This window comes from Symphalangus syndactylus, chromosome 16 (assembly GCF_028878055.3).
Source record: "Symphalangus syndactylus isolate Jambi chromosome 16, NHGRI_mSymSyn1-v2.1_pri, whole genome shotgun sequence".
Lineage (NCBI taxonomy): Eukaryota > Metazoa > Chordata > Mammalia > Primates > Hylobatidae > Symphalangus > Symphalangus syndactylus.
In genome coordinates, this window is record NC_072438.2 from 31,578,849 (window position 1) to 31,592,835 (window position 13,987).

Genomic DNA, 13,987 nt, shown 5'->3' on the forward strand with positions numbered 1-13,987 from the left:
AGAGCCACATTTTAAAAAGTAAAAATATGAAAAACTCAATGTTAATAATATATTGTATTGGGCTCAACATGTCCAAACTATTATATCAATTTGTGATTGATATAAAAAGATTAATGAAATATTTTACACTATTTTTTATACTAAGTCTTCTAAATCCAATCACACAGTGCATCTTAATATGGCCCAATCAAATTAACCATGTGGCTAAAGGCTACCATATTGGATGCTGCAGGTGGAGAAAACCTTTGTCCTTTCTCCCTTTAGGATTTGGAATCAGTCTTACCCTGTCTGAGGATGTTCTCCTTCATACATAGATCTGGATGCCCCCAATATACCACCACAACAGTGCCACAGATGCACCCCTAATAATAGCACTTATCACACGGTATTGCCTGTTTGTGTATCTTTATCTGCCAGTAGAGTTGAAGCTCCTTGGATACAGGGACCATGTCTTTCTTAATTTTATATCCCAACCAAATGGCAAATATTTATTACAGAAAGAGCTATGAATTTTCACTCGTGTTCAATAGAAATAGCATGTAATTGTCTAAATGGAAATTGGTTAAACAGTAAGTTCCAAATCTTTATTAAGCACTTATCACTTACAGTTCACTCTGTTGGTAAACAATCTCTATGTTCTAGGTTTCCTTCAATCTACTTTTCAAAAACAAAAGCGAACTTTAAAGCCAAAATTCTCACAAATGGCTAGTTAATGTAAAGTGATTTAATAAAAACCAAGTTGACACTTGTATTACAAGTGCTCTTTGGAAGAGAACTGATACAGATTACTTTCATCTAAGAATTAACAGAGGAACTAGTCAACATTTGTAACACAAAGGGACAACAGGGTAGCATCTGCTTCCAAGCTGAGGCTGGTGACCCTCAGGGTGCTTTTGTCTCATCTAGACCAATGACACTACTTGCTCTATCTGTAAAGGGCCAAACTAGCAACAAAAAAGACACCTCCCTTCCTTTCTTTATTAGTATCTGGCACTTAATCATCTTTAGAAGGCATAAAATAAACACATCATTTATTTACATACTTTTGATTAAAATATTAATCTGGCTTTAGTTATAACTGTGTTGTGTCTTGGCCATATAAGCAAATTTATGATGAAACTGTTAATCGTTCTCTTTAATGTCCTATTTTCGGGGGAAAAATGAAGGATTTTATAAAATATAAATTTGCAAACACCAAAATGATCATTTTCCTGCATGTTTGCTCAGCATGATTTTCTTTTGCAATGATTATAATGTGCCATATTAAAAGGCTTTGTAAATTATAGTAACTCACATTTATATAGTGACATATAATTATTGAATAGGCCATTAATTAAATACAGTGATATTAGAAAAATTAAATTTTAATTTTCATTAGTCTTCGTAAGTGTTAACTAATGACACTTTGGCAAATCTTAATATCACTGCTCATTTGGAAGTTGAGAAAAATGAGGCAAATTGTTGTAATTTGCAAAATGCCTTTGATTCAGTCTTAGGTAGATTCAAAGTTAAATGGCAGCAAACCCTCCAAAACTTTGGCCTAAGTGTTCAATTACTTCTCACTTCTTTCTCCTTAAGTGCCTGTGTTGAACAAATCTCTCATTTAACCTTTTTTCTCCAGCTGGTAACTGTTGGCCAATGCTTGATTTTGATTCCATTAGTCAGCTCTTTTATATAGCTTTTGCAGAATTGTGTTGATGTTAGTGAGTTTTTTTTAAAGATAACACATAAATCTAACCTTTACAGTCAAAAATCATTTCCCTAAGCCTTGGCTAGCTTAGATGCAAGATATGTCAAAAGCTGATCTTCACTGAGCTAACTCTGAGTGGCTAGCACAGAGAGGCAGCAGCTGCACTGAATAAAAGCAGTGCTATAGCTCATTGATTAGTCATGGCTCCCTAGAGCACCATGTCAGAAAAGACCATAAGGCTCTGAGGGGGCTCAATGGGAAAGAGTTCCATTATCGATTAGGAATGTCTGCCACGGGCATGGGCTGGATTTTTACAACTGGACTGACTTATTTTTGCCATCCAAAGTCTAGGTTGATAAACAGCGGTAGGGAGTAGGGGTAAAGCCTAACCACTAGTCAGCAGCTGCTGAAAATGAGGACTGATCTTCAGACAGCAAACAAATATAACATAACGTGGATCTTTACACAGAAGGGTCAGCACTGTCTATATGTCAAGTGAATATAATACCCCCTGGTAAGTCGTGCTGAAATCTATAAAATGTCATTGAAAAGTAGTTCATAAGAAATGTGGGTGTGTCTATCTATGACAAATCCACAGCCAATATCATACTGAATGGGCAAAAACTGGAAGCATTCCCTCTGAAAACTGGCACAAGACAGGGATGCCCTCTCTCACTGCTCCTATTCAACATAGTGCTGGAAGTTCTGGCCAGAGGAATCAGGCAGGAGAAGGAAATAAAGGGTATTCAATTAGGAAAAGAGGAAGTCAAATTGTCCCTGTTTGCAGATGACATGATTGTATATCTAGAAAACCCCATTGTCTCAGCCCAAAATCTCCTTAAGCTGATTAGCAACTTCAGCAAAGTCTCAGGATACAAAATCAATGTACAAAAATCACAAGCATTCTTGTACCCCAATCACAGACAAACAGAGAGCCAAATCATGAGTGAACTCCCATTCACAATTGCTTCAAGGAGAATAAAATACCTAGGAATCCAACTTACAAGGGATGTGAAGGACCTCTTCAAGGAGAACTACAAACCACTGCTCAATGAAATAAAAGAGGATACAAACAAATGGAAGAACATTCCATGCTCATGGGTTGGAAGAATCAATATCGTGAAAATGGCCATACTGCCCAAGGTAATTTATAGATTCAATACCATCCCCATCAAGCTACCAATGACTTTCTTCACAGAATTGGAAAAAACTACTTTAAAGTTCATATGGAACCAAAAAAGAGCCCGCATCGCCAAGTCAATCCTAAGCCAAAAGAACAAAGCTGGAGGCATCACGCTACCTGACTTCAAACTATACTACAAGGCTACAGTAACCAAAACAGCATGGTACTGGTACCACAACAGAGACATAGATCAATGGAACAGAACAGAGCCCTCAGAAATGATGCCGCATATCTACAACTATCTGATCTTTGACAAACCTGACAAAAACAAGAAATGGGGAAAGGATTCCCTATTTAATAAATGGTGCTGGGAAAACTGGCTAGCCATATGTAGAAAGCTGAAACTGGATCCCTTCCTTACACCTTATACAAAAATTAATTCAAGATGGATTAAAGACTTACATGTTAGACCTAAAACCATTAAAATCCTACAAGAAAACCTAGGCAATACCATTCAGGACATAGGCATGGGCAAGGACTTCATGTCTAAAACACCAAAAGCAATGGCAACAAAAGCCAAAATTGACAAATGGGATCTAATTAAATTAAAGAGCTTCTGCACAGCAAAAGAAACTACCATCAGAGTGAACAGGCAACCTACAGAATGGGAGAAAATTTTTGCAACCTACTCATCTGACAAAGAGCTAATATCCAGAATCTACAATGAACTCAAACAAATTTACAAGAAAAAAACAAACAACCCCATCAAAAAGTGGGCAAAGGACATGAACAGACACTTCTCAAAAGAAGACATTTATGCAGCCAAAAAACACATGAAGAAATGTTCATCATCACTGGCCATCAGAGAAATGCAAATCAAAACCACAGTGAGATACCATCTCACACCAGTTAGAATGGCTATCATTAAAAAATCAGGAAACAACAGGTGCTGGAGAGGATGTGGAGAAATAGGAACACTTTTACACTGTTGGTGGGACTGTAAACTAGTTCAACCATTGTGGAAGTCAGTGTGGTGATTCCTCAGGGATCTAGAACTAGAAATACCATTTGACCCAGCCATCCCATTACTGGGTATATACCCAAAGGACTATAAATCATGCTGCTATAAAGACACATGCACACGTATGTTTATTGCGGCACTATTCACAATAGCAAAGAGTTGGAACCAACTCAAATGTCCAACAATGATAGACTGGATTAAGAAAATGTGGCACATATACACCATGGAATACTATGCAGCCATAAAAAATGATGAGTTCATGTCCTTTGTAGGGACATGGATGAAACTGGAAAACATCATTCTCAGTAAACTATTGCAAGGACAAAAAACCAAACACCACATGTTCTCACTCACAGGTGGGAATTGAACAATGAGAACTCATGGACACAGGAAGGGGAACATCACACTCTGGGGACTGTTGTGGGGTTGGGGGAGGGGGGAGGGACAGCATTAGGAGATACACCTAATGCTAAATGACGAGTTAATGGGTGCAGGAAATCAACATGGCACATGGATACATATGTAACAAACCTGCACATTGTGCACATGTACCCTAAAACCTAAAGTATAATTAAAAAAAAAAAAAGAAAAAAAAAAAAAAAAGAAATGTGGGTGTGTCAATTACCCAGTTAGATAGCGACCATCACACAGAAGAAATAACTTTTTTTTTTTTTTTTTTGAGACAGAGTCTCACTCTGTCACCCAGGCTGGAGTTCAGTGGTGCAGTCTCATCTCATTGCAACCTCCACCTCCCTGGTTCAAGCAATTCTCCTGCCTCAGCCTCCTGAGTAGCTGGGATTACAGGCATGCACCACCACGCCTGGCTAATTTTTGTATTTTTAGTAGAGACAGCGTTTCCTGTCTCCTGTGTTGTTTCCTGTTTCCTATGTTGGCCAGGCTGGTCTCAAACTTCTGGCCTTAAGTGATCCACCCGCCTTGGCCTCCCAAAGTGCTGGGATTACAGGCATGAGCCATCGTGCCCAGCCAGAAATGATGACTTTCTTAGCAACTCTTCCTCCCCTGCCTCCTTTAAATCCAACTTGAACTCAGTCTCTTCATGGACAATTTAAGTCTCCTGCCGGCCAAAAAGACAAAAACTGAAATGAGATAGCAATCCCTCCTCATTTTCCACTCAGAGAAGTAACAGGAAACAGAAAGAAAAACTCATCCTGTGATCAGAAAGAACCAATATCTGACTGAAAAAAAAATCTCTACTCCCTCCATTTTTCAAAACAGAAGGTGAAAACAGTAATGAACTTCAAAATGAAACTGTGAGTGAGAAATATACTGACTTAAACATTTTGTTTTCCAATAAGTTAGGTCAACGGGGACCGAAGACTTATGGATATTTTAAAGCCAGAAGGCTGAAAATGGCCTGTTCTAACAAACTAACAAAGACTTAGCTTTTGTTTATTTTCTAATTTATCACCAAAAAAAGCACACAGAAAAAGAAGAAACCCTACTTTAAAATAAAAGTGAGCTCCAGGCCACTTACAATTGCCTTCTGCCTCTGCCTCTCCCTTTGCTTGGCCCTCTCAGACTCTCGCTTCTCATACTCTCTGCGATATTCTTCCCTCTTCAGCCTCTCGTGCTGATATTCCTCGTAGCTGTCATACCTGGGAAACATAACTTCATCACTAAGTCAACCACCTCAATTTGCATGAGCAAAATGAATAATAATATGGGGAGGGGTATAGGGTTTTGGAGAACATCTTGTCATCTCAAGGAGGGGATAAAGGGAGCCAAACGAAAATGACATGCCTCATTACCTGGGCCGACGGCTGTAGGGCGATCTTGAACGTGATCTCACATACAAGGGAGAATTTCGGTGCGTGCGGTGTCTGTAGTGGCTTGACTCATAGTAATAGCAGGATCTGCGACAGAGGAGAAAAACAAAAAGGGCGTTTGCAACTGCCACTTAACCCAAGTTTATCAGCACTGTGGAGCATCCTCTGGGACACTGTATTACAGAGACTGGCTTTTTCTTCCCAGCTACTAGTGAGATTTCCCAGTGACAGTTTGTGATCATCTAGTCAGCTTAGAGGGCTGGGAGTGATGTGCTCTCTCTCAGCGTCTTTTATTGATGTTAACTGAACACCAGGTCTGGTACACTGTCAGCTTTATCTTGCATGGGTCTCCGCTATCCTGGCACAGGGCAGCTCTCCAGGTAATGGAAAAAGTTAGATGAGCAAGTTTCTTAACAAATTGCTCTCTCTGATAGGACTGGCTCAAGGCACTGTGCTCAGAGCTGACAGATTTAAGAGAACATGGAGAGAGATGTGAGTGTAACAACATTCTCGTTAGTTCCAGCAGCGCCAGAATTGCAGTGGTCGGGCAAGAATGGCTGCAGATTACAAATTTTTATTTGTATTTTATTTTTTTTACTTCTTAGGAACACCTTTTGTGTTATTAGGGTTTTGCCAAGGTTTACCTTGAAGAGGATCTACTGCCTGGGGACCTTGATCTTGACCTGGAATATGGTGATCGGGAACACGACCTGTGTCGAGAAAAGGACCTTGAACGAGAGCGCATCCTTTGGGGTCTTTGAGAAAATAAGGATTTGGGTGGTGACACGGAATCTCTACATGGAGAGTTAAAAGAAGAGCAAGAAGGAGACACATTGAACAATGAATAGGATTGCGTGCCATCCCAAGGGTAGCTCAGTTTATCACTTTCATCTTCGCTGTCATCAAACAGGCCATCCATGGCTAGTCCTGAATTTATAAACATAGGTAGTTTGGAGAATTGTTCATTACTGAAATCACTGTCCCTCAGTTCACTGGTCTTGTCTGCTTCGTCGTCAAAAACAGCTTGACTGGGATGACCGAAGTGCTTGTTCAGCTCGGCTCGGATTTCCTGGTCTTGGAGCTGTTTTCTTGTGCTGCAAGGAGAGACCTGCTTGCTTGCCTCCAAAGTCTCTCTCAGGTAGCACTGGTCTGAATCTGTAGAAGAACAAATCTGCCCCTGCCAATCAGAGGAGACATCTTTATTTTCTAGTTGTCTAGAGTCTTGGAGCTCCTGTGATATATTAATGAGTATTTCCGTTTTGGAATTAATTGACTGGCAATAGTCATGGTCACCAAACAGCCGTAGACTGGGCCGCTTGGTCTTCCTTTCCTCATGTCCACCAGTGAGCACTGAGGACTTGCTGAGTTGTGCATACAACTCGGATTGCTCCGGCCCTTTCTTGGTGGAGTTATTGCCTTGTATACCAGAAGACTCACTGTACCTGGGCTTCTTTGATGGTGGTGGCACCACAGTCTTGCAAGATGACTTCAGCTTTGGAGAAGCCCTAAAAGGGTTATCTTGGTTGGCTTTATGAGGAGGAGTGGTGGGTGGAGTTAGGCCTAAGGCAAAAATTAGAAAAAAAAAAAAAAAGGGGGGAGAGAAAGAGAAAACAGACAGAGATAATGTTCTTAAATGCCAAGACACATGTTTCTAATTTTTCCAAGATTTCAGACAAGGATTCAAACTGAGTGAAGAAGAAGGAAACTAATTTCATGACAAGGCCTGAAAAACTGACTCATCCTCTAAGCCTCTATCACCAAGAAAAGATGGATCTACAGTGCTGAGCAGGAGGCAGAGCTGTGATCTTTTGTATTTCAAACACCAACGGTAACAAATCCTGCTTCCCAGAAAACATGAACTCATCACCCCTGGCCTGCACGGAACTAGGCATTATTACCAAAGCTTGCATTTTCAAGGGGATTGTATGGGCTGCTTTATGGAAAATTAACAAAGTGAGACTGAGGAATCACAGAATAGCCTTGGTAGCATTTGTCTGCAAAGAACATTGCAGAGGATGCAAGCAGCTCAGGGGTCTTTGTCCAATCAAGAGAATCTACCCGTGGAGCCAAGGAATTAAGCAACTTAAAAGAAAAAAAAAAGAAAAAAAAAAATGGGATGACAGGAAATATGGGGCAATGGTGAGAGTGATGTAAGCAACTTCAAAGTAAGTTCAGTGAAATACGACAGCCAAACGCAGGGACCTAGAGCAACTCTACAACTTAATGGCAGTGATTCTTTGTCTCCACAGTTCATTAACCTAGTAAACCATGGCTAATGTAGGTATAATACATTCTTGTAAGCATAACTAATACATTCTGTCTAAAATATGGTTCTGCAACAGAAACCTAAGTGAACAGTAGCACTAAATATCGCAGTGCCAGCTGACCATTTTATATAGAGCACAACATAAGGGAGGGTTATGAGACTGAGGGATTGAAACTCAGCCAAACTTCAGCAGTTAACTAATTAAATAAATAAAAAGGAAGAAAGGAACAGCCATCAGTTGTTGCTCCTTCTGCTTTTTTATAGGAGGGCAGAACATTTCATCAGAAACCACTGTGGGAGAGTTCGTGAAGTGTAGTAATTTCCTCTGCTGAGTTTCCCCCCGAATAAGCCCTACTCATCCCTTTGTGCCGAGGAAGAACCATTGTCAAGTGGCTCCAGAGTCCAAGGAACTTTGAAGAAGGGCAGGCTGGAGTTCAAATGACTTTATGCTTACAAGGGAGCATTTTAGTTTACGATACATTTTCTATTTAGGAGGCGGGGTGAATACAATTCAGCAAAAAGAACTTCAAGTCTGCTAACAAGCCTGGGGTTAGACTTAAGGCAAATTTCAAGGAAAAAAAATGCGCTACCTTACTGGAAAAAAAATAAACACAGACACACACACACACACACACACACACACACACACATATACCAAGAGCCAAGTAGGTCACAGAAAGCCACATGAAATTTTGATATGAACAGGAAGATGCTGCCTCACTCTCCTACTTTATAATAAAGAAATGGAAAGAATGAATGTTTTCTCTAAAGTGAAATATTTTACACAACTATTTGGCAATTTTTATTATTCAAAGCTAATTCTCCCTGAGAGAAGAAAAGGTATAGAAATGCAAGGTGGTTTGACTTCGGAGTTCTAACTCAGAAAAGTTCAGAAAGATAGAGAAATGCAAACACAAAGCGAATGGTACACTGTACTCCATTCATGGTACACCTGAGTCTCCAAAAGGCTTCCCTTTGTTAACAGCTGCCCTTGGATGGCTCTTTACCCCTCTCTTTGCTATAGCAAAGGGAGTGACTTACATGACTGAATGAAACATCTGTGCCACTGAGGCACACTCAACTCTTGTTTCCTCTCTCATAGATGAGTATGTCTTTTACTCAATCTAAGAAATTCCTATTTGGTCAATCTTTTCTTTTCTCTCCGTTTTCACTTGTTTTATTTACCAATTGCACTGCCTTATTCATGCATACTGATTTCTTCTACATGCTACCTTCAATTACCATTTGCAATTCCCAGCAAGAAAAAAAAAAAAAGCACACTCTCAAATATTCCTCCTAGGAGCCTAAGATACTTAAAGAAATAATGATGAATAATCTCTCTTTGCTGAGTAAATACCAATCAAATATATCCAATGACATAGCCCTTGAATTGGAGGAAATGGCATTCAACATCCTCACATCCACCTCCATAAATCTTTGCATGATCACCCCAAGCTAGGGTAATTTTTACTTCTTTAGTAATTTATTGTCAGGATCCCTCTCTTGATACCAATCAAATATTACTATACATTTTTGCTTATCTCTTTTTGAATGTGAATTATGTCTTGTCTTTCCAAATCAATTATAAGCGCTTTGCAGGATGTTGCTTGGGCACATTTGTTGCATTATTATTTTGTACTAATTTTATTTTTTCTAGATTCTCCTTTAGTCATGAGTCTCACATTTCAGCAGCCCAAGAATCACTTGGGAAACTGGGTAAACATTTTTAATGAGATGCTTCAGAGGCCACATCTGGAGAACCCCAGCCCTAGAGTGTCTGCTGCACGCCCCTTTGTACTCTCAGGTACACATATCTTGACAGATATTTTAGATTTATAAAAAGAAACCTTAAACTTCAGGAACGCCAAATTAGGCCACTATTAAAGAGAGACTGGTTCTAAAAATAGCTCAGGTATCTAGGGATTTCAAATATAGAAATCCTTCTGAGTCTTGAAAATTTGAAACCCTTGTCCTAGTACCTAAGCTCATTATCGCTTAAATAACTGGTTCTCAAGTTGCTCTGGGGAGTGGCGACACCTTGATTGTACTTTCTTTGAGTTAAAAACAAAGCCTTTTACCTCTGTCACACATTAGACAGCCTGTGGCCATTGAACAGACATTCGTTGAACACCTACTATGTGCTGGATATGACACCAGATACTGCTATTTCAGGGACTCAGCCTCCAGGGACTTCAAATCGATTTTAATAGAAAGGCGCTTCTTTAAAATTTGACATGAGTATATTTTTCTGCATATACGCTTAAAATTGATGGAATGAAGAAGGATCTTAGGCATTCTTAAAATTCAAGAAAATAAAACTAAGCTCTTTGAGAACTGCTTCTAAGATGCCAGCATATACTGAAGTCTTTTCTGTCACCAAATTTGTACCTCTAAGTACATACGTAGATATTGTCTTCTGTAAATAACCTATTTTTTTCTCTATTCTCTGCAATTTGTTTAAAGAATAAAGTCCAAAGTCAGATCTGGAAAAAAAAAAAAAAAAAATTGATGGAAACACCCAGAGACCATCAAATATGCCCTGTGAGTAAAAATATCAGGGCTGTAAATTTCTGCTGGCACCATTTGTTGAAACAAATAGGTAATACTTGCTTATTGAATGGAAGATATTTCAAGATTAGTGAGTAGATGGAGAGAAAAAAATAATTTGGTTAATTCCCTAAACCCTTCATTGTTTACTGAAACCTCTCTAACCAGAGAATATCTCAAAGCAAGATTGAGAAATCTCACAGATGACAAGATTTCCTATCACCAAGTGCCTCCCTAATGGAAAGCCTATCTCCAGATACAGTTGAGACCCAAAGCCAAACAAAACAAAACAAAGGTGCAAGGAGTACGTTTCTTTCTTTTAACACAGTGTTAAACTTTTCAGAGCTGCTGATGAGACAGGCAACCCCTTGCTGCCTCTGAACTAGTTGTTATTTCTCTAGCCTCACCTCTGCTACCCAAAACTTTCCCCCTGAAGTAAGAGGGAGGTCGGTGCTCAATCCCTTGATGCCACTACCTTTGCTCATCTTCCCACTAATCTCTGGACTCTCAATTTCATGCCACAAGCCCAAATCAACAATGCTAATGCCTCCCATAACCTCTGGATTATTTCCTGCGTGTTGATTTTCTGGGGAATGTGTACATTTTGGTGTTGACAGTACAAGGTATATTCCCTGCTCTCTCTTGAACTTAGCAGGTTTTGACAGATTTATGTGAGGACAGATGGCCATTACAGGCTGAAGGCTGACAAGAGGCAGTTCCAAGCATTGTTAACACACTTGCACAAACTCTCAGCAGTGCAGCTCGGTGCAGAATGTAATTCAGACTATAGCTTTTTTATTGCCGCCTATTTTCTTTTGTCAAAAGAGCCTGCTGTGCAGAGCAACAAATGGCTGCTATTACCCAGAATGTAATGGGTGTCAGACAAATCACATAACACAAACAATCAAGAGTATGTAGGTCATATTTCAACAGAGCACAACCTTAGCAATATTTATGATTACTGCATTGAAATGTGCTCCATAATAAACAAGCACCTCTACATCACTCACACTTACGCACTTCTGCACAGCAAATCTGGGAGAAGTGGCACATACTCTACAGTCATCTTTTTAAACAGCCCTTTTATTTAAAAAAAAAAAGGCAAAGACAAGTTTTGTTTTGTTTTTCATTATCGCTATGAAAGGATTTTCTTGGAGGAGTTTTCTTTTGGGTTGTTTAATTGAATGACTCTGATAAATGGTGAGTCCCTGGCTCTGTTTCTTGTGATGTGCTATTCACCAATGACATCTTTTTTTTTTTTTTTTTAGTAGTTTATAACATTTTGCAGAATCTACTGCAAAATCTGCAACTTACTTTCAAGTTTATTTAACAGTGGGATTTTGCATATGTTGCATGCCAATTCAGGTATTTAAGAAAAAAAAAAATCAGGAGATGAGTTTCTAAGTTGCTTAAAAACACACCAAAATAGGAAGACTGAGCAAAGAGAGGTGTGTGACTTGTCCTACTCACATATTTCAGGCCTCATGAATTTGGAGTGGGTGTCAAGAGTGCAGAGGGAAAGCTGATATTCACTGAGTACCAACCGTTACCTCTACAGCAGTTGTTAAAATATTCAGTTGATAAAAGCTGCTCTAGTGTTCTCTCCTTCTGCACCTACTTCCCCAGGACTCACTGGAGCTCCACAAGACCCAGCAACTGAAGTGTTCACACTTGGCATAGAAGATTCTCCAACAGACCCCGCTGGTCCTCTGGCTGGCCACGGTCCATTTGGGAGTGGCCTGCCTTCAGTACATTTTAAGTATTTCTCCTATCACCCCTGGTTACTGGGGAACAAACTGGCCTTGGAAAAAAGCTTCAGAACATTCCTATGACATATGCCTAATTCCCCAACTCTTGCTCATGGAAGATGAAGATATCATTAATTGACCCCTGTGTAAATTCCCCACAGAGCTGGGATAGGGGATGAGTAAGGGGAACCTGGCATTTCAGGTGGCTATTGCCAAACCCCAAAGCTGATGTGGGAGAGAAAATTCATTTGCCATCCTTGACTTACAAGAAATAGGATGGTACCATTTCCAGAAAAGAAAAATTAGGAATAAAGGAATTGTCATTATAGACACTGGGTCAAAAAGAATGAAATTGAAAATAGAAAATGAAGAATATGGTTGAAATATGGAAGAAATCTCTGACAGTAAGAGCCGCCAAGCATTGGAATGGGCTGTAAAAAGAATTTGTTGGGTCTTCCTTTCTTAGATTCTTGAAGCACAGGAATAGATTATGTGGCCTGTCAAAATCACCTTCCAGTTCTCTGATGCTATGGTTTTCCTTTTAAAACTACCGACAACTACCCATATTTTATTTTGATCCACTTTCCCAAAGATATGTCACATGCACAAGGAGTATGTATGCCGAAAGGCTACAGCCGTTTGTCAATATTTATGCTGTTTGTCAGTACATTTTTCCAGCAAAATGAACTTTTAAATTGAGAGTCCAAAAAGGCAATGTAAAATTCAACATAAAAGTGGTAGTTACAAATTGGTTAATGAGTATTTTGTTGTTAATTTTATTGTGAGTCTACTAAAGTACACTTTGAATGACTGCTGATTAAAGCCTAGAGAAAAAATTAAGTAAAAAATAAATAACATCAAATCACATGTCCCCTCTGATGAAAATAACGTGGAAAAACATATATCAATGGAGAAAAAAATTATGAAGGCCTACTTGTTTTAGGGTGATGATATCTGATTATATTTTTTGCTCTTCTCATTTTCTTTATCAGTTATAATATAGTTCTACTGCTGTTACAATGTTTACAGTAATAACAAATAAAAACTATATATACATATACATAAAATTTTGGGGTCAGTCACTTTAGTCCCTACCCAAATTCCTTCGTGTCTGTGGTTAAAACCGTCACCTTGTTGAGCTGATATTGCTTTGCCATTCCCATTTCAGAAACAAAAAAGTGTAGCACTCTGAAAATCTCCATATGCAATAGATTTAAATGCCTTCTGCCAAAAGAGCATTCTCTTTTCTCTCATCTTGCTTTACTAACAGCTATTTTGAAATCAAATTAGTTTTTACACCTGTAAAAGAGAAGAGTTTTTTTTATCAGCCAAAATGAGCTAGTTTAGGACAATCACAAAGAAGTCAGACCAGCTGGCAATACCTAATAAAGCAAACTTCCTATCTCATCCCTCCTGTTTCCCAAAGACACTGCAGATGGGGCAGAGGCATTATTCTGGAGGTCTTAGAATTTTGTTGACTCTTTACATTTCCACTTAAACACTTGGAAAATTTCACCAAAATTTGTGAGAGTAAGGAAAAAGAAGACACCAGAAGGCCTGAGCCAAAGCTTGGGTCACTTCTGCTGCTGCAATCAAACCGATTATGCCTGTAGACCAAGGATCAACAAACTACCAATATAAATGCTGTTTCTACCCTTGCCACCCACCTGCTGCACCTATGGCAGACATCACTAATTGATCATGACATTCCCCGTGAGCACAGACTTGGCCTTAGAATCTTTCTCAACACAATGCTCCTGGCAGATAGTACCAATCAATGACACTTGGCAAGTGCAATGAAGCCT

General features: G+C 39.2%; 1 protein-coding gene across 10 annotated transcripts in view; it reads right to left on the reverse strand.

Moving 5' to 3' along the window:
• The window catches only part of PPARGC1A (PPARG coactivator 1 alpha), a 339,704-nt gene that overhangs the window by 51,856 nt on the left and 273,861 nt on the right, over window positions 1-13,987 (reverse strand). For all 10 annotated transcript variants that reach the window (XR_008651723.2, XR_010116207.1, XM_063619457.1 and 7 more), the window contains 3 exons: window positions 6,266-7,181; window positions 5,604-5,708; window positions 5,330-5,450 (listed from right to left, as the gene is read on the reverse strand). Coding sequence is in view for 8 of the 10 variants with exons in the window: in XM_063619457.1 (XP_063475527.1) it covers window positions 5,330-5,450; window positions 5,604-5,708; window positions 6,266-7,181 (1,142 nt within the window). In the remaining 2 variants the exon portion in view is untranslated. The remainder of the gene's footprint in view (window positions 1-5,329; window positions 5,451-5,603; window positions 5,709-6,265; window positions 7,182-13,987) is intronic.